The 27,995-nt window shown below is 31.9% G+C and overlaps 1 protein-coding gene across 4 annotated transcripts; it reads right to left on the bottom strand.

Moving 5' to 3' along the window:
• Nucleotides 1-23,982, bottom strand: LOC145334494 (tereporin-Ca1-like). Of its 4 annotated transcripts, none has more exons than XM_080179958.1 (13): nt 23,892-23,982; nt 21,667-21,772; nt 19,413-19,495; nt 16,990-17,031; nt 14,482-14,532; nt 10,942-10,998; nt 10,217-10,323; nt 5,069-5,146; nt 3,587-3,631; nt 2,932-2,976; nt 1,864-1,928; nt 651-749; nt 1-237 (listed from the first exon to the last, which is right to left on the bottom strand). In XM_080179958.1, the coding sequence occupies exons 1-13, from the start codon at nt 23,962-23,964 to the stop codon at nt 165-167; spliced, it is 924 nt and encodes a 307-aa protein (XP_080036084.1). In that variant the 5' UTR covers nt 23,965-23,982; the 3' UTR covers nt 1-164. The 4 variants fall into 4 exon arrangements, with proteins under 4 accessions (XP_080036084.1, XP_080036083.1, XP_080036085.1 ...); XM_080179957.1 differs by having other exon boundaries at nt 23,886-23,979; XM_080179959.1 differs by having other exon boundaries at nt 21,667-21,763; nt 23,892-23,979.
• Nucleotides 23,983-27,995: the final 4,013 nt, after the last annotated feature.

Here is a 27,995-nt window from a genome sequence, read left to right as displayed (position 1 = left end):
AAAATCTAATATTTTTTTTTCTCACTTTTTCATTGCTTTAATGTAAGCTTGTTATAATATTGATCTACTTAAAGACATTATTTTCCTTGTATAAGATTAAAAAATCACATGTTTCTAAAACATTTCTGTATGATTAAATTATGATAAAATTGTTTACATTTTGTTTACATATTGGAGGAATGTAAAAAATAAACAAGAGATCCGAGCAGTATTAATGATAGCCTTGATACTCGTAAACTGAAACAAAATAACATAAATTAAAAGGATGTTTAACTTTCTCAAAGTACCTTTAAATATAATACACAAAAAATTGTAACTAAAGCATTAAATAAATAATGACAGTACTTAATCAATAACTATGGAAACGGTTGATAACAACGTATGATTATATCCTAACTATTGCACACAACCAACTTATTGATTGCAACCCCTTTTTAAGGAAGTCCTAACTAAGTTACCAAGGCATTCACCCTACACTAACTCCAACTATTAATGTCACACATCTGACATAGCAGCAGTAGGTACAATTTTAAACGTCTTTGATTGTGTCGCATTTTATGCTGATATTCGAACTCATCACCTACGCAATGAAAGGTCGACGGACGAACATACATTGATGTACAAAATAGCTTCGCATTTGTAAATGTTACCTATCAGATTGGCCGCTGTGTGGTTCTGGCTTCAAAGAATCCAGGTATAATTTGTGCCAGATGGATGGTGCCAGGTCCTTCGTGGACCAGGGCATTACACTAAAATAGACATATAGATAGATAGAAAGTTAGATATATAGATAGATAGATAGAGAATAATCCAGGTATAGTTTATGCCAGATGGATGGTGCCAGGTCCTTCGTGGACCAGGGCATTACACTGAAATAGACATATAGATAGATAGTTAGATATACAGATAGATAGATAGTTAGATATACAGATAGATAGATAGAGAATAATCCAGGTGTAGTTTATGCCAGATGGATGGTGCCAGGTCCTTTGTGGACCAGGGCATTACACTGAAATAGACATATAGATAGATAGTTAGATATACAGATAGATAGATAGTTAGATATACAGATAGATAGATAGAGAATAATCCAGGTATAGTTTGTTCCTGATGGATGGTGCTAAGTCCTTCGTGGACCAGGGCATTACGCTGAAATAGACATATAGATAGATAGATAGTTAAATATATAGATAGATAAATAGAGAATAATCTAGGTATAGATAGATAGATGGATAGATAGTTAGATATACAGATAGATATATAATAATCCAGGTATTGTTTGTGCCTGATGAATGGTGCTAGGTCCTTTGTGGACTAGGGAATTATACTGAAATAGACATATAGATATGTAATTTATTGTGCCTTCCAATAAAGTGCCTACACCCTGTAGGGGTATATAGAACGCAATATAACAACCTAACCTAAACTGACACAAAGTAACATACGAAATTTTCTCCCCTCCAAGTTTTGCTAAACAAGATATTTGGAGAAAAACTTCGGTAATTTTAGTCAGTTTGACTTTATTAAAACGTTTGACTATTCAATTTATTATTATTGTTTTTAATCCTTATAATAAAGTAGCAGGATATATGTCTGTCCGTCTGTGTGTACCGAAGGATATTCACTTATCGCTGAACCAATATGGTACTCCTTTACATTGTAGCTTCTCACATGTTCTTGAAAGGTTTATACTCCAATCCCTTTTTTTAGAAACTAAAATTGAAAGGTTTATACCCCAATCCCTTTTTAAAAAAATTAAAATGAAATATTTGGGGTGATCGACAACCTCCCCCTTTCCCCCTAACTTATAGTTACCCTAGAGGCCGCTAGTTTTACGTAAAATTAAACAACGAAAAAACTTACCTAACATTAAGCATACTTTGATATCCTTCTTCCAAAGAAGAAACAACGAAAAAATTCTCATGTCTATATAAAATAATATTTTTTCTTTTCTAATTTTTAAAATACGCTAGTATAAATAGATATATAGCCCACCTATATCTTTGACAGAGCGACTTAATGACATACTCTAGAATAGATTCCCTAAGGAAAAGGGGTTAAATTTTAAAATAAGGGAATATAGGGAGAAATTTTTAATTTAAGATATGGGGATTAGTTTAAAAGATTGGTTTTAATGATTTTTATCTGGTTAGGAACTGCACAACGTTATATTCACATTGGTATATAACTGGACAAATTAGAAGAATTTCTAAAAAGTAAGCTTTCAAGAAAAAGATAGGTTGCAATGTTTTAGGGTAGGTTAAGTAAAGGCTAGAAAAGTCTCACAGTAAAAGTACCCTTTTTTGGATAGATCTTCCCCGCATGGGATAGAAATATATTTCCAAAGCTTTTTATATATATTTGGATGGGGGAGGGGGGGGGGGGGATTAAAAGTTGATTTATTTAGCCTACTAGTTGAGCATTTTAAAAATGAAATTAATAAGAAATGAAGTAGGAAGGGAGAATTGAGTTGGGGTGAACAAAGTTATCACAAAGTTTTAGATTCTATATCAGGAATTAAAGGAAATTTAATGATAGTTTTAAAACACTGATAATGTGTTCTCAAAAGTAAAAAGAATCCCCTGCGAATTATATTACACACATTCAAACAGTCATCCTACTTCATTTGTTATTTAAACATCTTTAAAATCATGATTACTATTGTTTATAACAAGGCTAAAACATCCATAAAAACGAAGCTCTTCCTATATAACACATAAACGAGCATTGACAAATGAATCCCATAAAAAGGATAATTCTTTATAATACAAAGTATCGTCCAAAAATGTAAATGTTTCTACGGGATTTAAACTAGTGGCTATCTGTTATGTACGTATTGAAGGACGGATGTAATTATCCTATTTATAGAAGAGCTTCGCTCTTAACAAGACTAAATTCTAATTAATTGATGAAAAGAAATATTTTTTTCCTGAATGTGATTTGTGTTCCGGCTCCGCCACGTTGGAACACTCTTCCCTAGATAGAAACATTCATCAAGCGCGGAAAGTGTCGTGTGTGACGTCATAAAAATACTTCTAAAAAGGAAGGATGAGACGTATTTTTATGACGTCACACATGACACTTTTCAGCACTTCTCTACATTATATATCCTTATAATATAGTAGAACGATGTCTGTCTGTTTGTTTGTCTGTCTGTTTGTTTGTAGCAAAAGATCTCGCTAACCGCTGAACCGATCGGGATCTCATTTACAGGGTAGCTTCTCATAGGTCCCGGAAAGGTTTATAACTATTTTCTTGGAGGGTGGGACACCCCCAACCCCCCAAAATTAATAATACCCCCCCCCCAAAAAAAAAAAAAAATTAGTTGGGTCGACTACCCCCCCCTAAAAAAAAAATTTTCCTTTAAATCTAAAATACGAAAAATTGGTTTGATCAAACCTCTTGTGGTAAAGCCCCTAGAGGCTACGGGCGAAGCTGCTAGTAGATCTATAAATAGAGATGGATTAGGCATGGATGTGCTCACCCCCCCCCCCACTAATTTCCAATTTTGTGCAAAGACAAGGTTGGGGAAAGGGTTTCAGTGTTCTATAGGCACCTTGAGAGAAAGCACCAAAACAAAGTTTACCTTTTCTTCATCATACATCTGCTTGTACCAATATGGAAGCATATCCTAAAATAAAAATTAATTTAAGAAAAATAATTTGTTAGATATATGGTCTCAAATTTCTACACCAATCAAAATTAGAAACTCTTTTGATCTTATAATAGTTATTTATTGCATCGTATTCTAGACAACTTTCCTCAGATTTTAAAATGAAAAATTATAATTATTAATCTTTTAATTTTGTTTTTAACATTCGCGGATATTTGTTTGTAATATGATGTCATACATGATTTTTCAGAATGGCTAAAAACGGATATCGAGTGGTTTCGAAGCCAAACTGGAATTTTTTTTTATTTCCAATTACAATTAATTGTCTCTACAATTCAAAGAAGAATAAAAAAAAATGTTTTCTTAATTATGTTAATCTTGTACAACCAAAGTTGTTTTGTTAAGTAGTCATTAAACTGGCACTAAAACTCCAAAACAGCTTGGATTAGCTTATTTAGCTAAAGCGTTTTGTTTTAAGCCACTAGTCATTTTAAAGAAAAGAACACTAACACTGCACTGTTAAAAAACTCAGTTACCAAAGAGGTTAATGTCATATTATAATAAAATTTTAAAAAAAATATATAATTAGCTCTGTAAAAGCTTTTTTGAGGCTCAGAGCGCAGCCACTAGTCAATTTAAAGAAAAGAACATAAACACCGTTAAAAAAACTCAGTTACCCAAGCGGTTCACATCATATCATTTTAAAATTTAGACAAAAATCGATAATTATCTCCGCAAAAGCTTTCTTTTAAGGCTAGGAGCGCAGCCACTAATTAATTTTACAAAGCAATAAAACACCGTTTAAATAAAAAACTCAGTTACCCAAGCGGTGCAGTGTATATCATATTAATTTAAAAATTAGACAAAAACGTCGTTAAATTTCTCCACAACAGTTTTAGACACTTATTCAGCCAAAGCATGTTGTTAAAAAACACGGTTAAAAAAGTCATTTTCCCAAGAGGTTCACATCATATCTTAAAATCAAGACAAATACAGTCATTAAATTTCTCCACATTAGCTTTGATACACTAATTTGATCAAAACATTTTGTTGGGAGTCTAGTAGCGCAGGCACTAATCAATTTAAAGAAAAAAAAACACTAACACTGATAAAGAAACTCAGTCACCCAATAGGTTTATATCGAATATAAAATTAAGACAAAAAAATAGTTAAATATCTCCGCAAAGGCTTTGATTCGATGATTTAGTCAAAACAATTTGTTTTGAGGCTAGTCAAGCTAGAAAAAGAACACTTAAAAAAACTCAAGAGGTTCATTCGAACATTAAATCAAATTACTAGTCAATTAAAAAAAACAAAAACAACACCGTTAAAAAACCTCAGTTATACAAAAGATTCGTATAATTTTATTATAAAATTTAGACAAAAAGTCTCAAAAGCAACACCACATTTGAAAAGCAAAAATAAAAACACCACCAAAAAAACCAAGGACGAAACCTCTAAAGATTGTCTGAAGTTTGGATAGGTTTTGTGAGGAAAAAAAGATCTCACTCTTACATCAGGCAACTCATAACCCTAAGAATTTAACATATTGAATTTTGGTGTCTTTTTGGTAGCGAAGCTACTCTATAATTCACATTGTTTGTCCATCAGTCAATCTGTAAGTCCGTTTGTCAGTTCAAAAAGGCTATTGAAGAAAATGTGATTTTCTCAGTGACAATTTAAGAATAGTTTGATTGTATTTCTTTATATTAGTAGAAAACTGGATATAATACGATGCTAGACATATTTTTTTCGTATGGATGAGAACCGGTTCTAATCCACCGGATATTAATCGGTTTCGTATGAATACGAGAAATAGCTATTATGCCACTAATTTTTTGGTCTGCCAATGTTAGCATATGATAATAATTCTTTAATGAAATCTTGTATAAAAAATGTGGCTTTCTGCATAAGTTTAAAATCAAATTTATGAGCATTTTATTTTTTGTTAGTTTCGACTTTGATACTATTTGTGAAAAATCCAAACTTAATCTAAACTTTTAAACCTTTTGAAGTTCAAACATTTGTTATGGTCTGATGGAGTAACAACAAGGACGTAAATATTCACAAGTAGCGGGCGTCTGGCGCCATACTGGCCTTCCCTTGGTCAATTAAATGTATACTGGCCTGTCATTGGTAATTTAGTCTGTGTATTTGCCTATCATTGGTCATTTGTATTGTATGACGTCATTTTTGTATAGGCACTATACAGAGCTTCGTAGAGAGGTAGTATGTATTCTTTTGAAGATTATTTGACCGTTTGTGAGTTGAACTAGTCGTCATAGTGGTAATATGAGAATTCTCACTTGGTTTCTGTGTGAGATAGACTTTTAAAGTTGATTTTAAAGATTCTTAATTATATAATTAAAAGTATTTTTAAAGACAAAAAAAGAACATTTTTAAAGAACATTTCATATAATTGAATACAAATTACCATTATCAATTTGTTATATCTTTTTAAATTGAAATTGAAAATAGGGAGTAGTCAACCCCGCCCCAACCCTCAACTTGTTATACTTAAGAAAACTAAAATACAAAAGGCTAACGTGCCCCTGAAGGCCTCTAGGGACGTAGCCGTTAGTAGTTGATAAACCATATGATAAAATATAACAACAAGTTTCAAGGCCTCACATTTAGAAAAGGATAATGATGTAAAAAAGCTTTTTAGTAAAAATATAATTTCATTACTTTTTAATATTGTTATAAATTGAGTAAACTACTATGATATAATTGTTTTGACTGATGCAAAAGTGGCTGACCAAGTATTTTTTCTTCTGTTGATTGGTCACTGTCCCTGAGTTTATAATGTTATGTACTAACCCACAGGGATCTAAAGGGATAAGAAAATGGCCAATATATTGATTTATATCCCCAATGATGATACACAAAATTACCACTACTTTAGATCATAATTATAAGTGGTTAAAACGCTCAACTTATTAAACCAAACAATAAAAATTTAATTAAAGTCCTCAAAGTCCAACAAAAAAGAAAACGTTATTATAAGATTTAAGAACTAGTGTAATAAACAGCCTAATGGCCCCTCCCACCCTGACTAACCCCTGTCTTTGTGTAGTGTAAGCTTTATGTAAACTTATATTTGGAGTGGGTCTCAATTTTACAATCAATTTAAGATCAGCTATTTATTTTTTTTTTTTTGCGGGGGGGGGGACAGAGGAAAGTGTCATGTGTACTGTCATAAAAATACGTCTATTATCCATCTCTTTTTAAGGGTTTCTCTTATCCTTCCTTTTAAGGCGTAATTTTATGACGTCACTCATTACACTTTCCCATGTACCAATTTTATCCTTTTTTGGGGGGGGGGGGAGGGGGGTTTCATTGTAATTGATTTGATCATTTATCTAAAAAGGTTTTTCTCTAAAATTTGAACCAAGCCGTTCAGCTATCCTACCGGAAAAGTGCAACAATTACTAAACACTGAACAATGTAGAAAAAAAACATTTTAAATATGTGTTGTTTTTCTATTTTAATGATATTTCTGTTTATTTTTGAGTTACCTTACTATTCTGTTTCCTTTTGATTCATCATATATTTATTTTCAAAACTTTTGTACAAACTTTTAACCCAACAAGAGTAAAACAGTGTTTTCACAAAGTTACACCAATAAATCTATGACCAGACAATTTCCTGGATCCCCTTATTGGGACCACCTATTTTGTAGCGACTTGGTTGTTTTAATATTCTCCCGACGCTATTGGTTCATTTTCCAAGGACCAATTGATGCATACCCCTATCTAACCCCTTTCTCCTAATATTTATAAATGACTTGAATTTACTTGAAATATCTATGTATGCAAAACTATAAGGCCTTTGCAGTCATCAAAATCTTAAGGAACATATGACATATACTGCTTTGAATCATGGATGCTAAAGTAATGGGATGTTTGTCTGTTTTTATCTCTAGTAATGATTATTCTTTTTTTTGCAAAATAGATATGACATATACAGGGTTTTGGCTATTTTTTGTTGTTGGAGATTTGCTGCTTTCTAAAGTATAAAAATCTTGCTTAAAAGGATCTTTCTAGAAATAGAGAAGCTCCATATTTAGGTACATACATTTTTTGCATCTCAAAATAGACATTTAAATAAAATCCACAGCGGAATTAGTTTTACGTATGAACGCACTCATTAGTTGTCGCGAATAGGCAGTCTAGTCAAAAACCTCTTTAAAAATAGTCCTTACTGCAATTTTACACTTATATATCACCAAGTAACGGTTGCGCCCCTAGCATCTAGAATATCTGTATTCGTAGGAGTAAGGAAAGTAGAAAAATATCCTAAAACCAAACTTAAATATAAAATCTAATAGCCTAAAACATACAGAAGAAGCTTCCATGAAATGGAGAACTCAATTGGTCCAGTAGTCATCGAAATCTTAAGCTATGGACAAAAAAACCTTACTACTTTATATACGATTAGCGGCTACGCCCCTAGCCTCTAGGGGCTTTGACCCAAGGGGTAATTAAAAAAAATTCTGGCGCTCCCAATTTATGTGAAGTAACTTTCTAAAAACAATGTTTATTTGGGGGGGGGGGGTTTGGGGTGTCCCATCCCTCAAGAAAATAGTTTAAAACCACCACAGGACCAGTAGGTATAATCCCTGAAGAGTAGAGCCTAATCGGTTCCGTGGTTACCGAGATCTTAAGCTTCAGACGGACAGACGGATAGACATCAAGCTACTTTGTACCATAGATAAAGAGGCGCAGCTCATCAAATACTTTATTTAAACCATCTAACAAAGGTCATGCAACCAAAGAGTTGGTTGCCTTTTGGGTGTTACTTTTCAAATAAATCTAAAAGGACACTGCTTCTTTTAGTTATTATTGGTAAGTCTTGACTTAACAATGCCATATCCTATAATATAAAGTAGTAGGTTTTTTTGTCTTAAGCTTAAGATTTCAATAAAAACTAAACTGATTAACTTCTTCAACTTTAGGAAAGCTTTACTCTGGTCCCAGGATGGTTTTAAGCTGTTTTTTTTTAGATTTCATATTTTGGATGGTTTAAGGCTATTTTCTGCCATTTATTTACCTCTTGGAATACATATACCCTAAATACTAGAATTGCAGCTGCTACTACATCTATAAAACATTTTACTAAGTCTTACAATTATTTACTGCGCTTTATTTGATAAAATTGTCCTGGTTAATTTTCTGTTATTAGCTAAAAACAAAAAGGTTTGTAAAAAAAAGTAATTCCCCCCCCCCCTCCCTCTAACCCCTTTGGTGGATTTGTGACAAACTTTTGACATTAGATATTTCTATATTTGATCTTTTTACAAAAACTTTTACTTTGTTTTCTTAGCTTTTTATATTTCTTCTATAATTTGCTAAAAATTGTTTACAAAATTAAGAAATTAATCTCAGTTCATCACAGAGAGAGAGAGAGGGGACAATGGTCTGTTTATTACACTAGTCCCCAAAGTTTAACGATTATGTTTTCTTATTCGTTGACTTAAAAACTTTAGGGACTTCTATTTAATTTTGAGCAGTTCAGCCACTAATCTTGATCTACAGAAGGGGTAATTTCATTTATCATCATTGGGGACGTACATCAATTTATCGGCCATGTTTTTATCCCTTTAGATCCCTGTCAGTTCAAGCAATGTCATGATTAGTTTAGACCCAATGATGCTTTTTTTTATAATTAGACAATATTAATATTAATAAGTAAGATTTATATAAAATATGATTAGCCGACTGTATATTAGAATATATATCAGAAATTAAACTATAATTTCCATAAAAATAGATGATTGATTTTAACCAATTGACGTTTTAAATATTTTTAATTAGGCAATAAGCAGCGTTTAAAGGGATAAACAATGGCCAAAGAATTTATGTACAACCCAATAATTTTAAACAAAATTACCCTTATTGTAGATTACAATTATTGGTTGAAACGTTTGGACACTGAACCCAAGGAATTATCCAATCAAAATTCAATAAAAGTCCCCAAAGTTGTTAAGCCAACGAATAAGAAAGCATTATCATAAAACTTTGGTGACTAGTGTAATAAATAGCCCATTGTCCCCTTCCTTCCTGGGCAATAAGTGAGGAATACATGAATTGTTTATTGTCCAATAGAATAGAATATGATCGATATATAATTAATTGGATGTTGCACCAGATTTTTATATATTTACTTATATAAGTGATCCTCCTAGCTTTAACTCATCTGGATGAACGAACTGACCAATTAATGATTTCCACATTGGCAACTTAAATTGACAACAATTTTCTACAGTCAATTTATCCACGTATTCTGTTACGTATTCTATTATATTTATTAATATGACCAAATATGTATTTCTACGTGACATCAAAATTATATTAACCCTTTGACCACAACAAACAACAAAAAGAAAATCCATCGATTGATTCTAATCTAATTGTCTCTCTTACATAACAGCAAAATGGGGTCTTTTAATGGAATATGATTGGTTTGTTTTTAAGTTGAGTGTCCAAACGTTTCAATCGCTAATTTTATTGTACAGAAGGGGTAATTTTGTGTATTAACATTGGGGATTTACATCAATTTATCGCCTATTTTCATATCCCTAAAGATCCCTGATAAATATACCTGTGTAAAAGTTGTTGTTAGTTTGACAACTCCTATGCCAAAATATGGATTAAATATTCCCGAGTAGGGAACTGTCCACATTACTATCAAATGAACGCCCTGCTGCTCTGAAAAATAGAAAAAAAGATAAATTTCTAGAAGCAGCTTATTGTGCCTAATAAAAATGACGTTATACAATACAAATAACAAATAATAGGCCCTTACACATTTTATAATTGGCAAATTACAATGTATATTGGACCATCATTGTTCATTTGTATGACGTAATTTTTATTAAGCACTATAAGCTGTTAATAGTTATTTCTCGCATCGTATTATAAACGGCTTTCCGCGAATATAGAATGTACAATTTTGGGATTAAAACCAGTTTTTTTAGCCCCGAAGTGCCGAAATCCCGGCTAAAAAACTGGTTTTAATCTTATGATTGTACATTTTTATATTCGTAGAAAGATGGATATAATTCGATGCTAGACATAGTTTTTTCGTATGGATGAGAACCGGTTCTTATCCACCGGATTCGAATGAATACGAGAAAACTTTTTATTTTAATATTTTATATTAAAACTTGCAGGGTCATGATACTCGCCCTCAGGAATCAGGCATAGGGAAAAAAACTCCCCCTCCCCATTATGTAAGAAAACAAGGGGGGAGGGGGTGAGGTTTTAGTGGTTGGCAGGTTCTTTGTGGGAAAGCACCAGGTTTTCTTGTCTATTAATTTAGCTTACCTAATTCCCATCCTATAACTCCACTTGTGCCAGTAAAACTGTGATCAACATGGTTTCCTAAAATTAAGAATTATTTTTAAAAAGTTGTACTATTATTTTTTTTTATTTCCTGGTGGCCGCCGATTTTTAATGGTTTTTCAGTCGGCTGCGTATGCGACGTCCTAAAAAATTGCGAGCCCCCCTTAGAGCTTTTATAGGTAGGGGGTAGTAAAACGTCTGCTTCTAATGAAACTCAGATTATAATCGAGCTAGAAAGTTTTTTGCGGTTCCTCTGAGTTTCCGACTACAGGACAGTCTGTTGAAATAGGGCAGTTCAAAGAGAAGAAAATGACACCATAGTCAATTTTTCACCAACTTTTTCACTAATTATATAATTAGATCTGGGAAAATATGAGGTGGAAAAACTTTTTCTTGAAGTTGCATATCCCTTGACCCTGATGTGGTCAGTATGGTTGGTGAACTGAAATTAGTTTCCGAATGTGAACACATTTTCCTAGGTGTTTCCCAATCCTATCTCAATATTTGCTACTAGCTAAAAAACCTTCAAACTTCAAAAAAAAAATCTAAATTTGAAAAATTAAAACTTTGAATGTATAATGTATAAATCTTTAATACATTCAAATTTTGATTTTTTTTTTGAAGTTTGAAGGTTTTTTAGCTAGTAGCAAATATTGAGATAGGATTGGGAAACACCTAGGAAAATGTGTTCACATTCGGAAACTAATTTCAGTTCATCGTATGGTTTTCTTAAAATAAATTCATATTCCTTGTCCATGTGGTCAGTATGGTTTTCTTAAAATAAATTCATTAGTTCACCTTGTCTACTCCAGAGGTAAAGGAATATGTAAGTCGCTTGGTTTTAGTACAAAATATTATAGATATCCAATATAAAAGTGAAAAATAGAGGAGGAAGGGTTAAATAACAGTATGTCCCCAACCCGTAGACCCTTTGCCGACTTTTATTTGGATCTTGAATATCAGCCAATAGCGTCGCAAATATTAACACAGCCAAGTCCATTCAAAAGAGCAGAAAGCAATTTGCTAGCAGACGAAAAAGTTTCCCAACACAGGATCCAGGTAGTTATCTGGATTATATATATCTCATATACTACAGTAATTTATATATGTCCATTGTGATCTTTAAACGGCTAGAACCATTTACAATTTTAGGACGAGCTTAATATTGGTCTTGGGAAGGTCAAATATTTTTGTTCCCAACATATGGTTATAAACCTCTGGAACACTGTAAAAGAGAACCATATCGGTCCAGTGAGATCCTTCAGTACAAACACACAGACACCCTGTTACTTTTATGTTCTTTGCCTATAACTTTATACCTGATATTCAAAGAAAGTTAACAAACTTTATATTTGTAATGCCTTCTCTAATCTTTTTATCTATTTAGTTTACCAGTGGATATAGAATGTACGTGGATATATTGACAGGGGGGAATTTGTCTACAATATTGGTTACTAACATGGGTTTCATTTATTGGTCAATTCGTCCATCCAGTAAAAGTGAAAAAATATATATTTATATAAATAGCAGTTGGCAATAAAGCTATTACTCTATATAGCTAATTAGACAAGTAATCCGTTTAACTTGCATAAGAATTTCTTGCAAAGCGTCTTCTATAAAGCTTTGGATCCCTCACACAGTTAATCTGTAATCCGTTACATCTCTTTTTTGGGGTTTTCTTTCCCACTTCTCCTCTCCTAAGCCCTCATTTTTATGATGTCAGAATTTTTTTAAGGGACTTTCTTCGCCTTTATTTTTCCCCCCAGGCAATTGATTTTAATTTTGAAAACTTAAACAATGTCTATCTTTAGAGTATAAAATTTCCTAATTAACCGCTGTGGCTTAGGACCCAGTGTCAATCAATCAATCAATATGCATGTGTGTGTGTGTGTGTGTGTGTGTGGGTATGTGTATGTGTGGGTGTGTGGGTGTATGTGTGTGTGTGTGTGTGTTAGTAAGCAGGAGAAACAGACCGCCCTTGTTCTCGTTATAATTGACATTGTGTCTAAATGAATGTCAATAGATAGATAGATAGATAGATAGATAGATAGATAGATAGATAGATAGATAGATAGATAGATAGATAGATATATAGATAGATATATTTATGTCTAAATGAATGTCAATACAGAGGGAATGGATATAAAATACGTGGATATTAGGATATATAAGTTGGAAGGAATTTTAATGTTAGGGGGAGATTTGAAAACTGCATCAAATTTTAAGGATTTTTAAAAATAGAATTCGTTTTTTGTATAATTCTTTATCTAAAAGCGGAAATACAATTTAAGTTAATTAATTTTAACATCTGTGATTGGTGGATTAAAAACTATCTGCGCTCTGATTGGAGAAGCTTAAGTGTCGTACATCATTCACCCAATTAGAGCGCAGGTAGTTTATAATCCACCTATCCTATTGGTCAAATTGTATTTTCGCATTTAGATAAAGAATTATACAAAAAACGAATTTTATAAAAAAAATTCTTAAAATTTGATGCAGATTTCAAATCTCCCCCTAACATTAAAATTCCTTCCAACCTATATATCCTAGTGGATATATTGACAGAGGAATGTCTGTTGTCAAATTAGATTACTAATATGGACCTCATTTATTGGTCAGTTTGTTCATCCAGTAGGAAGGGAGGGGATGAGGTAAAGGAGGTGGATAGTTGGTGTCGTTATTTTAGTCAGCTGTGAGTATCACTTTATATATCGATTTCAGAGGGACATTTTACAGTTTTAGGACATGCAGTGTAAATAGTTTAGTAAAAAATGACAAAATATTAATTGCATAAAAATCTGTAATATAAGTTATATGTAAGCTCTTTTATATCTTAATAGATAATATATGTTAAGTTCAATGGGAGTAACTATCTTAGACGTTTAAAGTTTGTCTATCAATTGATTTAAACAAGAATGACAACATCCATAAGTAGTGAAGCACAAAAAATCATGGATGTAATAACACACTGGATGTTCATTCGTATAGGGATTCTTCACAAAAAAAATCAGACATCTTGAATAAAAGCTTAAAGCATCACATTTCCATCTCAGTGTTCCGAACTGACTGACAGACAAAGTGAATTATAGAGTAGCTTCACTACTAAAAATAGTTGAATTGTCCCCAATCCAATAATGTATTCTAAACGTATTATTTAAAACGGAGCTTTTGTACATTAAGAATATGGTATATTAAATCTATTAAAATTAAAATCAAGATTTACTAAAAGTCCGCAAAGTATAAAAGTATTATGTATATAAACAACGAGGTAGTATTTTTTAACATTTCATTTATGGAAAACAATTATTTCACTATTAAATAGATCATCAGTTCCAATTAAGATGTATAAAATAAGAGTTAAAAAAATATATATGTCTTTGCATTTTAAATCCTTTAAATAGACGTCGATTTTAGGACCAGAATTAAGTCCAACGTCCCTTTCCCATTACTGGACAAGACCCAACTATTATTATAAGTGAACTTTTATAGGAAAAAATGTAAAAATAAAAAATGTATTCATACCTGTTATAACAATTTCTCTATGAGAGGGAAATACCTCACGTTCATGAAAGCCTAAATAAGAAAATATTTTCTATATTTAATGAAATAAAAACAATGTGTGTTACTATTATCATAAATATACAAGGGTGATTATGTTAATAGTAGCGCAATAACAAAAAAATAATAAACTCTATGGGTGTAGGGAACATTGGACTGTAAATTCTTAGAATCGGCAAATAGTGCCTAATAGAATATGACGTCATACAATACAAATGACCAATGATACATTTATATTTGGTAAAATACATGCTGGCCCATTATTGGTCATTTGTATTGTATGACGTCATTTTTTAAAAGGCACCATTTGCTGTTTCAAATTACTACTGTACTAAAGTTTTGGAATCACCGACTCTCATGTGCTGGCTTAAAACTTCATATGTATAATTAAAGCTTGATTCCTTAGTTTAAAATTCAGGGGTAATTTTGTTTAACATCATTAGTGATGTACATTAATTTATCGTCCATACTTCAAGATCCTTGTTTAGGGACAGGCAATCCTTAATTACATAGAAGATTCGCTAATAATAACATAAATAAATATAGATATTGTGAGGTTAGAATATTAATTAGATTTATTTGTAGTAGCGCAGCTAATATATAATTCACTAGCGGCTACGCCCCTAGAGGCCTCTAGGGGCACTTGAGGAGGGGGGAGTCGAATTTAATAACCCAATTTCTTATTTTAAATTTTAAAAGAAAAAGTAAAAAAAATTTTTGGAGGGTGCAATTTTTTTTTTTTTTTTTGGGGGGTGGGTGGGTGCATCATTTGAAATTTTAGTTAAAAAATGTAAAAAAAAAAAAATTTTGGGGGGGGATATTTTTCATTTTTGGGGGGGTTGGGGGTGTCCCACCCCCCAAGAAAATAGTTATAAACCTTTCCGGGACTTATGAGAAGCTACCCTGTTAAGGAGAACCCGATCGGTTCAGCGGTTAGCGAGATCCTTCGGTACAGACACACACACAGACAAACAAACAGACAAACATCCTGTTACTTTAGTATAAGGATATCATCACTTTAGTTACTTAGTATGACATAAATTTATCTACTCCCCCCCCCTCAATATACAAAAATTACCTAGAAGATTTTTTTAAAGGGGGGGGGGGATAAGAATTGAAGCAGCACATAGTACCTAATAAAAAATGACGTCATCCAATACAAATAACCAATGATAGGCAAGTATACAATTTGATTGACCAACGGTAAATTATCTAATGGCCTATTATTGATCAATTGTATTGCATGACGTTATCTATTGTTAGGCATAAGCTACTTCAGTAGGGATGTCCCAAAAAGCGCCAGGGTTCAAATCAATTCATTGTTGCTAATAGTAGGACAACTAAAACCCAATATGCTTAGTTATAAGAAGAAGACAAAAACAATTAATATCCTTTCTTCTAATTTTAAATTTCCGGGGTCATGGAAAGAAAACGTAGTTGCGGGTTTCGTCGCATTTTCACAGTAGCTTTTGAAAAGTTATTTTTGGATAGGTTAGGTTAGGTACCTTCAATTACCTCATACGGGCGGGATTGCAGTCAAGGAACTTATCGACTTGATGTACTGTCCAGGTCCTGGTCCAGCAATCCAGGAGAACTAAGGGTGACTGGTACGCACCCTTTTCTGTCCAAACACCCAAGGATATTAGGTTAAGTAACATCCAACAGACAACCAACTCTCTGTGATGCACGACCTTTGTCTGAGAAGTCCCAACTGTGCATGGTAACGAGTTGCGCCTGTTTCGGGCCAAGGCATTCCCCCTACTCTAACTATTTATGTCGCGCATCTGACATAGCAGCAGTAGGAACCATTTTTAACGTCTTTAGTTATGACGCGGTGTTGGTCCGAGATTCGAACCTATCACTTTCCCGACGACGAGCGGATGCGCTACTTGTTGAGCCACGGTCGCGGGTTTAGGTTAGGTAAGTGTTAATGATTACCCAACAGCGTTAGAGCCTCCCGCAGGGGCAAGAAATAGGAGAAAAGCTACTGTGAAAATGCGACGAAACCCGAAACTTCGTTTTTTTTCCATGATCCGCTTTCCGATATATTTGAAAAAGCTTTTTGTTGTTATTTGATTAAATATTTTATTTGAAAAATATTAAAATTATTTTCAAAATATTTGGTTTAAAAATCTTGTAATAATTAATGATTAAGAAATTTGTTGTAATTTCTGACGTAATTTTTTATTTTTTTATTTTAAGAGAATTTTCAAGTACTTTTCACTACACATTGTCAAAAAAAGAAAAAAATAATTATAAAAGTGCGCTAAACTTATACAATATTGTTTTTCTGTCTCTTTGGCAAATGCTATAAAACTTGTGTTTGAAATAGCCCTAATACAATTAAAATAAAGGTATTAAATATCCTGCATTAAACTTAAGAATAAATATAAACAGAATATACCATCTAAATATTGAATGAGTTGTTACTTTATATTCTTAAATTTTCGTCTTAAGAAGAAATACTCTTACCCTTCTGGAACATTCCATGTTTTAGATAAAATACCGGATACCCTAAAATAAATTAAATATAATATTTTATTAGTTGTTTTGTTCAAAGGTGTATTTAAATTTTGTGTATGTTTGTCTATTCATAAAATTAAGCTAATAATTATTAATCGCAATTTATTATGTACAGTTTTCCGCGGATAATGAAAAATAATAAGATTAAAACAAGTTTTGTTATGATTTTTATTTGAATATTCTTGGGAAATTGTCTGCAATACGATGCTATACATGATTTTTCTATATGGCTGCGAACCGTTTCTAACCATGCGGATATCAATCGGTTTGGAGGCCATACTGGGATGAATTAATTAACCATTCCCTTGATCCACAGATAGTTATCTAATCCTATGGTGATTAGAGAGAAAATAAAAAAGGAGAAATGTGCTTAAGTTGCAATGCAGTTTGTCTATGAGAAAAAGAGAGGCATAATCCCATAATATAAATGTGAACCAAACAATAAATCCCCCGCTTCTTATCCTATTATATAAAGTAGAAAGCGTTTTTTGTCTGTCCCGAAAGATCTCGCTAACCGCTGAACCTATATTGTTCTCCTTTACAGTGAAGCTTCTTATAGGTCCTGGGAAGGTTTTAAACTATTTTTGGGGAGGGTGTATTCACCCCCCTCCCCCCAAAAAAATATTTTTTACTCTTTTGAACAAACACAAATGGGATGAGGTCGACTTTTCCCCATCCTACCTTAAGTGCCCCGAGTGGCTTCTATGGGGCGTGGCCGCTAGTTTTCAATAAAGAAGTACACATTAAAAGAAGCTTTATCTTGTAAAGGGCTGGTTTCATCAAAATTTTGTGAACTTGAAGGTAGGAGTTAAAACCAACTTTCAAGAATATGTGCACTATTATAAATATAAATGATTTTTAAAGGCCATCATACTATAAATGTACAGTAAGTATTTATGTCTGTGTGTAATTTAATTATTTCGCTCTGAAGCGAGAAATCTCGCTAACCGCTGGATTGATATGTTTCTCCTTTACTTTGTAGCTTCTAAAGTAACCCCATAAATATGCTCCCCAACTATCAAATTTTCTATTTTTTTCTTTTTCTTTTTAAAACTGAAATTGAAAGAGTTGAATGCCCCTTAAGCACCCCAAAAGGAATTTAGTGATGTACCCGCTAGTTGCAAAAAAAAATAACTTCTTTTTCTTTAAACACCGAGTTTCAATCTATAATGGATTATCTTGTTATTAAACGGGGAAGTTTGTTTGGTCCACTAATAATAAATGGGAATTCTCTAACGAAGGTTTTAGTATTGTAAGCAATTTTAAATAACACACTTTTAATGATGTTATTTATATAGATTGTGACGTTAAAATTACAAAAAACAGCTTCTATTTTCAACATTTTCCCTGTTATTTAACATTAGAGTAAAACAATAGAGGGTGAAAGGGTTAAATAGCTGTATGTCCCCATCTCGAGGAACCTGTGCCGACTTTCAATTAGGTCCTTGAAAATCAACCAATAGTGTCGGGAATATTAATACAGCCAAGTCGATAGAAAAGAGGAGAAGCAATTTGCTAGCAGACGAAAACGGTCCACAACAGAGGGATCCAGGTAGATGTATGGTTATGCAATGCATCTATATTCATACATTTATTTTACAATCCCCGGATATCATAGCGTAGCCATTAGTTTACTATCAAATGCTATTGTCAAGTCAAGCTAACACTAATTTGCATATAAGATTTAATAATAAGTGAATATGAAGTCAATAATTATGAATAACAGCATTTAAAAAAGTGTTGGGAAAAATTTAAAAAAATTATTGGGAAAAAGAAAGGTTGATAGTCATAGATAATGAGATAATTATAATTAAATTTTACCATTTTTAATTGTTAAAATAGATTCTCAAATTCTAAATTAAAATTAAGCGAATTTATTCCGGGAGGGAGGGGACATTGGGACGTTTTCTTATTTGGCTCAACAACTTTAGGGACCTGATTGATTGTTTCATTAAGTTTAGTTTCCAAATGTTTCAACCACTAATTGTAACCTACAAAAGGGTCAATTTTCTATATCATCATTGGAGATGCACATCAATTTATCGGTTATTGTATTTTCCTTACTTTTCACGTTAAATGGGTTTAGAAGCGTTGCACTGAGATTTTCTAGCCTTAGGGGGATGGGTAGATATTCATACCTCCTTCCTGCACACTCAAAAAATATATATTTCCAGTATCGCTTCGAAACTGTTTTATATCCGATGGATTAGAACAGGTTCTCAGCCATACTGAAAAATTATGTTTATCATAGTACTATATCAAGTTTTCTACGAATATGAAAATGTACAATCAAAAGTTTTTTCATCTTACATTTGTACATTTTTATATCTGCGGAAAGCTGTTTATAATACGATGCGAGAAATAACTCTTACCTAGCGTCCATTTAGTCCAATTTTCAATATTGATGATACACCTGACCTTGTGGCCACGTGTTAAATTTCTTACATCTTCAAGTCTAAATATTAATAGTTTATTATTTTGTCAATAGGTGTCGCTAGTATAATTTTCAATGATTATGTTACATCAGGTGTAATATTAAATTTTTAAAATATTGATCGTGTTATAGACAGTTTTATGCAAAAAAGAAAATCCCAAATTAGGGGATTAATTACTGAAGTGTATTAATTCTGTGATTTTTAATATTTTTCATAAAAAGTTGTCTATAATACCGATTCGATACATTAATTTCTGCTAAGCTTAGAGCCATACTGGAATCGTACATTACTTTAATTCTTAATATTTTAAAGAAACAAAAACAATTATTCTAGTAATGACTCGCTAGACTATTTAGCTATTTTTGAACATAACTGTCCTTGCACTATGATAAAGCCAAAATATCATGAACGAAAGCGATGCCTTTAAAATTGAATATGCTGCTTATCCACTTTCAGAAATATGTTAGTTAAAAGCCTAATGCAAAAAAGCAGAGTTTAAGATTTTTAAAACTATTTCACAAATTTTTGTGCATTAAATTTATTTCCTTGTGAAGGAAAAGACAGGGAAAATTATTTTTAACAAAAAGTTGTAGAATATGACAGACAAGTCATTTAAAAGTTATCTTTAAGTTGAAAAGCCCAGTCTAATAATTTGCTATTACTCAGGCGTAGTTCAGATTTCCAGACAAAGGTCTTGTGATCAAAAGGTAGGTAAGCAAAGCTACTCTACAATTTTCCCCAGACAATGAAAACATAAGATGTCTATTTGTCTGACTGTAATGAAATATATAAGTATATTTTGATATCCTATTATATAAAGTAATAAGCTTTTTTGTCTGTAGTGAAGGATCTCGCTAACCGCTGAACGGATGTGATTCTCCTTTACAGTTAAGCTTTATCTAGGTCTTGAGATGGTTTTAGGCTTTTTTATTTTAATAAATAGATTGTTTTATGCTATTTTTTTGCCCTTCCATATCCCTTTTAATATAGAGACCATAGATGCTAGGGGCGCAGCCGCTAGTCTATAATACAAAGTAGCTTGATGTCCGTCCGCCCGTCTGAAGCTCAAGATCTCGGTAACCACTGAACCGATCGGATTCTACTCTTCAGTGAATATACCTACTGGTTCTGTGGTGGTTTTAGACTATTTTCTTGGGGGGTGGGACACCCCCAACCCCCCCAAAAACAAAAAAATCTCCCCCCAATTTTTGTTATCCTTGGTCCCTTTTTTTGTAGGAGATATCCTTGGTCCTTTTTTTGTAGGAGATATCCTTGGTCCTTTTTAGTAGGAGATATCCTTGGTCCTTTTTTTGTAGAAGATTTCGTTGGTCCTACTAATTTTTTTTTTTACGAATTTCACCTTATTTTTTTTTATCAGCTCTTGGGGCAAAGCCCCTAGAGGCTAGGGGCGAAGCCGCTAGTAGTTCTTAAAAGTAAAATGGCCAACGTATAAATAGATAGTCGGGGCGTGGAGATTATGTGGGTGGAGGGGACAGTCACCCTCCCTTAATGTATTTAAATCAAGAAACTGCCAAAAGTGACAAATTTTAAAAATTTATGGTTTGGTTTGTAGTATTTTCAAAAAAAAATCTTAGGATACTTATCTCTTATGTTATGTTATGTATCTGGATACTGTCTTTCATTTATTTAGAACAGTTTTTTTGTTTCAACAAAATATTTGAAAATACTTTATTTTATGTTTAACATACTTTTAAAGCCTGTAGTATAAAAAAGTATAGAATAAAAATTTATTTATGAGATGGATTTATTGATAAAAAGCTTTTATTTAAAACGGTCTGAAATATAGTAAAAGGAATATATAAGAAAGATTAAAAAACAACATTTTTAGACTCATTGATATCATCAATGACTGGTGGAAAGTTTGGTGCAAAATTAAGTTTTATTATTTGTTAACCCGTATGGGCGTGGCCGCTGTCCTTGAAACTGTAACTTTATTTCAAAAACTAGCTTATTTTCTGTTCCAATATCAAACCTACAACCAACTCTTTGATTGCACAACCTTTGTCTGGAAGTCTTAACTGCACATATAAATGAGTAGCGCCTGTTTTTAAGCTAATGCTTTTCCCCCTACTATTACTATTTATGTCGTGTACCTGACATATCAGAATTGAAACTATTTTAACGTGTTCAGTATTAAGATTTAGTTTCATATAAGTTTTATTTTACTGACCTTATGTTATGAGCTTCTCTGGGGTTGGTGGCAGAGAAATTTGTGTACGACAATCCATCTTGTATCAACGTCTCCCGTTGGGACATTAATCTGTTCACTAAGCCACCTAAATATTACAAACAGTCCTTTTGGCTATTTCTTTTATTCAAATCTAAAATCTTAATTAAGTAGTAAAAGTAAGCAGCTTAATAGTGCCTGATAAAAAAGACGTTATACAATACAAACTACTAATGATAGGCCAGTATACATTTGCCATTGATAAATATGTATACTGGCCTATAAATGGTCATTCCCAAACAACCCCTTAAATAGTGGATGTAAATATTAATTTATTTCCCGGAGGTAGTCATTTTTTTCCTGGAGGTAGTCATTTTTAGAAGATTTTAAATTTTTTTTTTTGAAGATTTTAGAATTTTTATTAATTACTAAAAGAAACTTGATATCAGGGATATAAATGATCATAGCCGGGAAATAAATGAAAATTAAAAACCAAAATTAAACCACATTTTAGCATAAAAAAATGAGTTTTTTGTTTAAATGAGAATGATATTCCTGTCCAGTTTTTTGTTTAGGAATGAGTTATTTAAGCAAACAAAATTTAGCATAAATGGATATTTAAATCCCAAGGTATTAAATGATCGAGCGTTAGCTCATCATTTAATAAATGGATATTTAATACCGAGGGATTTAAATATCCATTTATGCTAAATTTTGTTTGCTTAAATAACATTCTATTGCAACAAAAAGGTGATGTTAGCAAATAATTTCTTGAATAAAATCATAAAACGTTTTTTCATTTAATTTTCATTTTTTTCACAGTTGTGTTTTTATTTGACATTAAAAATAAAAATCATAAAAAATCTTCCAAATCAAAGAGAAAAAATCTTTGAATTATTGGTCAATTTAAGTTCAAAGATTTTTTTATTGTAAAAAGTTAATTTTTAAAAAATATCTTAGAAAAAAAATCTTCTAACAAAAAAAATTATCATAATCCAAGATGGCGTCAATACATGTAAAATAATATTTTCAAAACAAAAATTTAAAACTTGAATATCTTTTTTCACAGATTGAATTTCAAAAATCGGTCTGACAGTTTTTACAAAGTCAGTATGATCTATCGAATGAAAAAGATTTGAAACTGATAGAACATTTCTTTATACTAAAGCATATTTTTTCTCCCGTTTTTTCCCACACTTCCAAAAAATGAAATACAATGAAAATTAAATGGTTCTCACATTAAAAAAATTTTCTCACGGGTCCAAAAAATGAAATTAAATGAAAAACATATGTACCATTTAAATGAAAATTAAATGGTTCCCACATTCTAAAAATTTTCCCTCGCTTGACATTCTTGAAAAAACCTAATCAATTGAATATTTAAACAAACCCAATATCGCGTTTTTTGCAATGGAATGAATATTTCTTACCCGAGCGAATAAATGATGGACTCGTGAATAAATGATGACCTATTGGTCCATCATTTATTCCCTCGGGTAAGAAATATTCATTCCTAAACAAAAAACTGGACAGGAATACCCCATTCATATTGTATAACGTCATTTTTTATTAGGCACTATAGCCTGCTTCTAGTAAAAGAGTATAATCTAACATTTAATTAACACGAAATTTAACTTTTAATTTGAATCAATTCCAAAGCAAACATTATAGAATAGGTACGCTCCCAAAAAAACATTATCATTTTAACCGTCTAATGCAAAAAAATGAAAGACAGACAAAATTAATGTTTTTGACACAAATATTATTTTTAACATATTGTACTTATCACAGCAATAGCAATATTATTAATTTATTTATAATTGCAATTATTATTAAATAGCATATAGAAGAAGGAAACTAAATTAAAAAATAACTTTTATGTACTTTTATAAACTTATCAGGAACTTATTTGGCTTATATAAAAGTAACAGAAGCTGTGTCTATGTCAGTGTCTGCCTGTCTATACCGAAGGATTTCGCCAACCGTTGAACCGATATGGTACTCCTTTACAATATAGCTTCTAATTGGTCCTGGGAAGGTTTAAAGTTATTTTTAGGGAGGGTATCACCACCCTCACAATAGAAATTGCCAATTAAAAGAAATACTAAAGGTTTTACTGTTCTGCGCCAATGTTGAAAACATGAATAAAAACAGCTAGTGTTATAATAAACAGACAGATGGAATTAGTTGTAGAATAGCCAAGCTTGTAGAAATATATTTACCATCACCTGACGGATTAACAGAGTTGACTTCACACAGCAGACTAAATGTTATGATGGCTATATACACAATGTTCTCCATTATTTATCACAATCTAAAAAGAAAATAAATTGAAACAGCGTATAGTGTCCAATTAAAATTGACGTCATACAATAAAAATGACCAATTGCAGGCCAGTATACAATATACCATTGTTCAATTACAATGTATAATGGTCATTTGTAATTTATGACGTCATTTTTTATTGGAGACTATGATTTGTTTAAAATAATTATCAAATGCTATCGTTAAGTCAAATTGACGTAAATAATCATTAAATACTAAAAACATGAAATAGTAAATTTTTTGGCAGGTAGGGTTGTTTATTACACTTGTATAATAAAATTTTCTTATTTGTTGACATAGCCACTCTGGGGAATTTTATTGAATTATGATTGGTTGGTTCATAAGTTGTGCGTCCAAACGTTTCAACCATTAATTGTAATCTACAGAAGTGGTAAATTTTTATTTTATTTATTATTTAGCTTAATCATCATTATACAATTTTCTTTGTTTCTGTATCAAAAAATTAATCAACGAGATTATATAAATTTTGACAAAAATGTGAAACTTTTCTCCCTTTGAATGAAATATCAATCAAACCAATGTGGATAGTATTCAATAGTAGCGAAATTTTAGAGAATCTTTGCTCAATACACACAAACTACTACTTTGATAGAATTGATTAATTGTAGGAATATATATTTTTGGATCAAATTGATTTACACGACTTTAAGAGTAGCTTCGCTACTAAAATTTCTGTTGAGTATAAATCCTAAAATTTTCCAATCAAAGTCTTGGTCCACTTAAAAGTTTAAAGGCAAATTCAAAAATGTCCATTCAAAACCACATACTTTTTCAAAATCCTTATTATAAAGTAACGGGATGTTTGTTTGATTGTTTGTCTGTGTGTCTGTTTGTTCGTCTGTACCGAAGGATCTCGCTAACCGCTGAACCGTTCGGGTTCTCCTTAATAGGGTAGCTTCCCATAGGTCCCGAGAAGGTTCATAACTATTTTGGAGGAGGGTATCACCACCCTCCCCAGGGAAATCGAAAAAAAAATATAAAAAGACACCGCTCTGCGGACAATTTTGCAATTAGCTAAAAACATAACTAACTCCATCTATCGGCGAAAAAACATTTTTGCACAATAGCTGATTTTAAAATAGATTAAAAAGAAACAAGAGGCCTCTAGGGGCGTAGCCGCTAGCCTATAATAAGGCAGGATAATAAAAAACAGAAAAAGATAAATAATATTAAAGTTTCAATATTAATGAAACAAAACTATGAAATCTTAGGGAGAGAGAGGGGATATTGGACTAATTTTTACATTAGTCCTTAAAGTATTATATAATGTTTTCTTATTTGATGGCTTAACAACTTTGGGGACTTCCATATTATTTTGATTGGTTTGCTCATTAAGTTTAGTGTCCAAACATTTCAACAATTACTTATAATCTACAAATGGATAATTTTGTGCCTCATCATTGGGGATAAACATCAATTTATCGGCTATTGTCTTATCCCTTTAGATCCTTAGTCAGTCAAGTAATACTTTTGCAAATATAAAGATATTATGAAAACACCCTTAGAAATATATTGTATTTGACAGCTAGAAACCAAACTTTTTAATCAAACATTATCCAAATGAATATAAATGTTTTTGACGATTTTTCGTGACATCTCGTGCATTTCCATGATTTATATAATCCCCAATAACAAGGATAATTATGTCAATAAGTAGCACAGCAACTATGAGCCGACAAAATTTTAAAAAAGAACAGTAAACAGTAATACAAATAGCCCCATGATATCTTCATAAAATAAAAGTTTTTTTAAAGAAAAATAACCACTCTGTCTTTGTTAGTGTATTTTTGTGAGTACTAGTATAATTTACATGCAAGGAGGATGGGGACCATGGGCTGTATAGTACACTAGTCCCCAAAGTTTTTTATAATGCTTACTTATTCGTTGTCTCAACAGCTTTGGGGACTTGTATTAGATTTTGATTGTTTGGTTCATTAAGTTGAGTTTATGACCATAACGTCCTTGTAATTTAAAATACAATGCTCAGTACATGATGAACAGCTATGGGAAACTAAAATTTTGTACATTTTATTTTCAAATAAACTACATATTAGAGTAGTTGCATGATTGTGTGTGGACAGGGATCTAAAGGGATAAGACAATGACCAATAAATTGATGTATATCCCCAATGATGATTCACAAAATTACCCCTTCTGTAGATTAAAATTTTGTCGTTGAAACGTTTGAACACCCAACTCATAAATCAACCAATCAAAATTCTCTAAAGTTCCCAAAGTCAACGAATAAGAAAATAATATTATAGAACTTTGGGGACCAGTGTAATAAACAGCCAATTGTCCTCTCTCTCGCTCTCTCTTTCTCTCTCTCTCTCTCTCTCTCTCTCTCTCTCTCTCTCTCTCTCTCTCTCTCTCTCTCTCTCTCTCTCTCTCTCTCTCTCTCTCTCTCTCTCTCTGGTGTTTGGGTATTTCTGACCGTATGTATATTACGCCTTTAAAAAAAAAAACTGACAAATAATTTTTTGCTATTTGTTATCTAAATGTATGAAATTTAATTAAGCAATTTAATCAAAATGATAAAAATGCGCAAAATATTAAATCCCAATGTTGTTGGTCCCAAAGTGCATGCATAAATGTTTGTGTTTATGTTTGTTTTTCTTGATTAAGTGTTGAGCTAAAATTTGCACACAGATTACAATTTAATGAACTGCCCAGTTAAAATATTTGACTGTATTATGTCAACGAACGACCCTGTTATATGTTTTGACTGAATTATGTCGTCTCTGCGTCAGTAGCAAAAGGTATATTCATAAAAAGGACGCGCACCAACTATCCCTTTCCCCAACAAGGACGGCAAAAATCAAAACATGTCACCAATACATTTCGTTTCAATTTATGTCGACTATATGGCATTAAACAAAAGTAATCATGTTTTTGTTAAATATTCTAATTTGTCTAAAACTTACGTTGATGTTATACCCAAAATTAGGCTTTACTACTAAAACATAATCTACAGTATAACGTAATTTTGAAGCTGATATAATGAATCGCCCTTTGATAAAATAACAGCAACCTTGACAAGCAGTAGAGGTTTGGGTTAACCTTTTAAGGAATTTTTATTCCTTCTTAAAATTATATCCTGATCAATACAAATCTTGACTGAAAAATTTGGTACAGTCGACAGTTGTTAGAAGTGTTTTTAGAGCTAATTAATGTACATCACCCAACAAAGCGGAGCAGAATGAGGGATGGTGGGTGCATCCACCCACGTGATAAATATTACACACTCCTTGATGACTACATTACACTCCCCTTAATTTTGGTTTACGAAATGGTGTCAGAAATCGTAATAGTGGTATCAAAATTTTTGGGTGCCCTTCACTGACAAAACCCTATGCACGCCACTTACTTACTTTAAAAGCAGGGTTAGTTATTTCCTCGGAAATAAGATTTTTATGCACATGTATATTCATAATTTGCATCTTTTAATTAACTTTTAATCTAGGTTTTTAAATATATACTTTTTAAATTAAATTGCGAGATATTTTTACCGGTAGCATTTAAAGATAGTGTAAAATATTTTTGTCATTTAGTATGGTTGTTTTCCACATAAATAAATGAATAATATATAACATGTGCTCTTTAACTAGCAGACAAAAGTGAATTACATTAATCTTTGCTTTCTCAATAAGGCTGTTAGATGCTTTTGAGTGTAAATTTTATTTTTTCGTTCACATATTTTGTTCTCTTGAATGAACATGGCAATGTTATGATTCCATAAACTTGAAATATTACTTTTCCTGCTATCAGCTGATTTCTAAATCGAGTTAGAGACTTTGCCTTGTAGGAAGTTTTACTTTAATCATAAATATCAGTAGAAAAAAATGTTAAACTTAAACAATGTTAATAAATCTTTTATATTAGATTAGAGTAAAACAATAGAGGGAAAAGGGGTTAAATAAATGTATGTCCCCACCTTGTGGACCCTGTTCCGACTTTCAATTGGGTTTTCAATATCAACCAATAGC

The sequence above is a fragment of the Acartia tonsa genome, chromosome 12 (genome assembly GCF_053477335.1).
Source record: "Acartia tonsa isolate MP-2025a chromosome 12, ASM5347733v1, whole genome shotgun sequence".
NCBI classification, from domain to species: domain Eukaryota; kingdom Metazoa; phylum Arthropoda; class Copepoda; order Calanoida; family Acartiidae; genus Acartia; species Acartia tonsa.
The sequence above is the reverse complement of the archived record's forward strand: the minus strand, read 5'-3'. Positions and strand labels throughout refer to the sequence as shown.

What these genes read in the sequence shown, in the direction of transcription:
- LOC145334494 (XM_080179957.1), bottom strand. Translation starts at nt 23,964, where the DNA reads ATGGAGAACATTGTGTATATAGCCATCATAACATTTAGTCTGCTGTGT. An exon ending in TAGAGAAATTGTTATAACAG is followed by an intron (nt 10,999 to 14,481) that starts GTATGAATACAT and finishes TCTTAATTTTAG; the next exon opens with GAAACCATGTTGATCACAGT. An exon ending in ACTTCAGACAATCTTTAGAG is followed by an intron (nt 3,632 to 5,068) that starts GTTTCGTCCTTG and finishes TTTTTATTTTAG; the next exon opens with GATATGCTTCCATATTGGTA.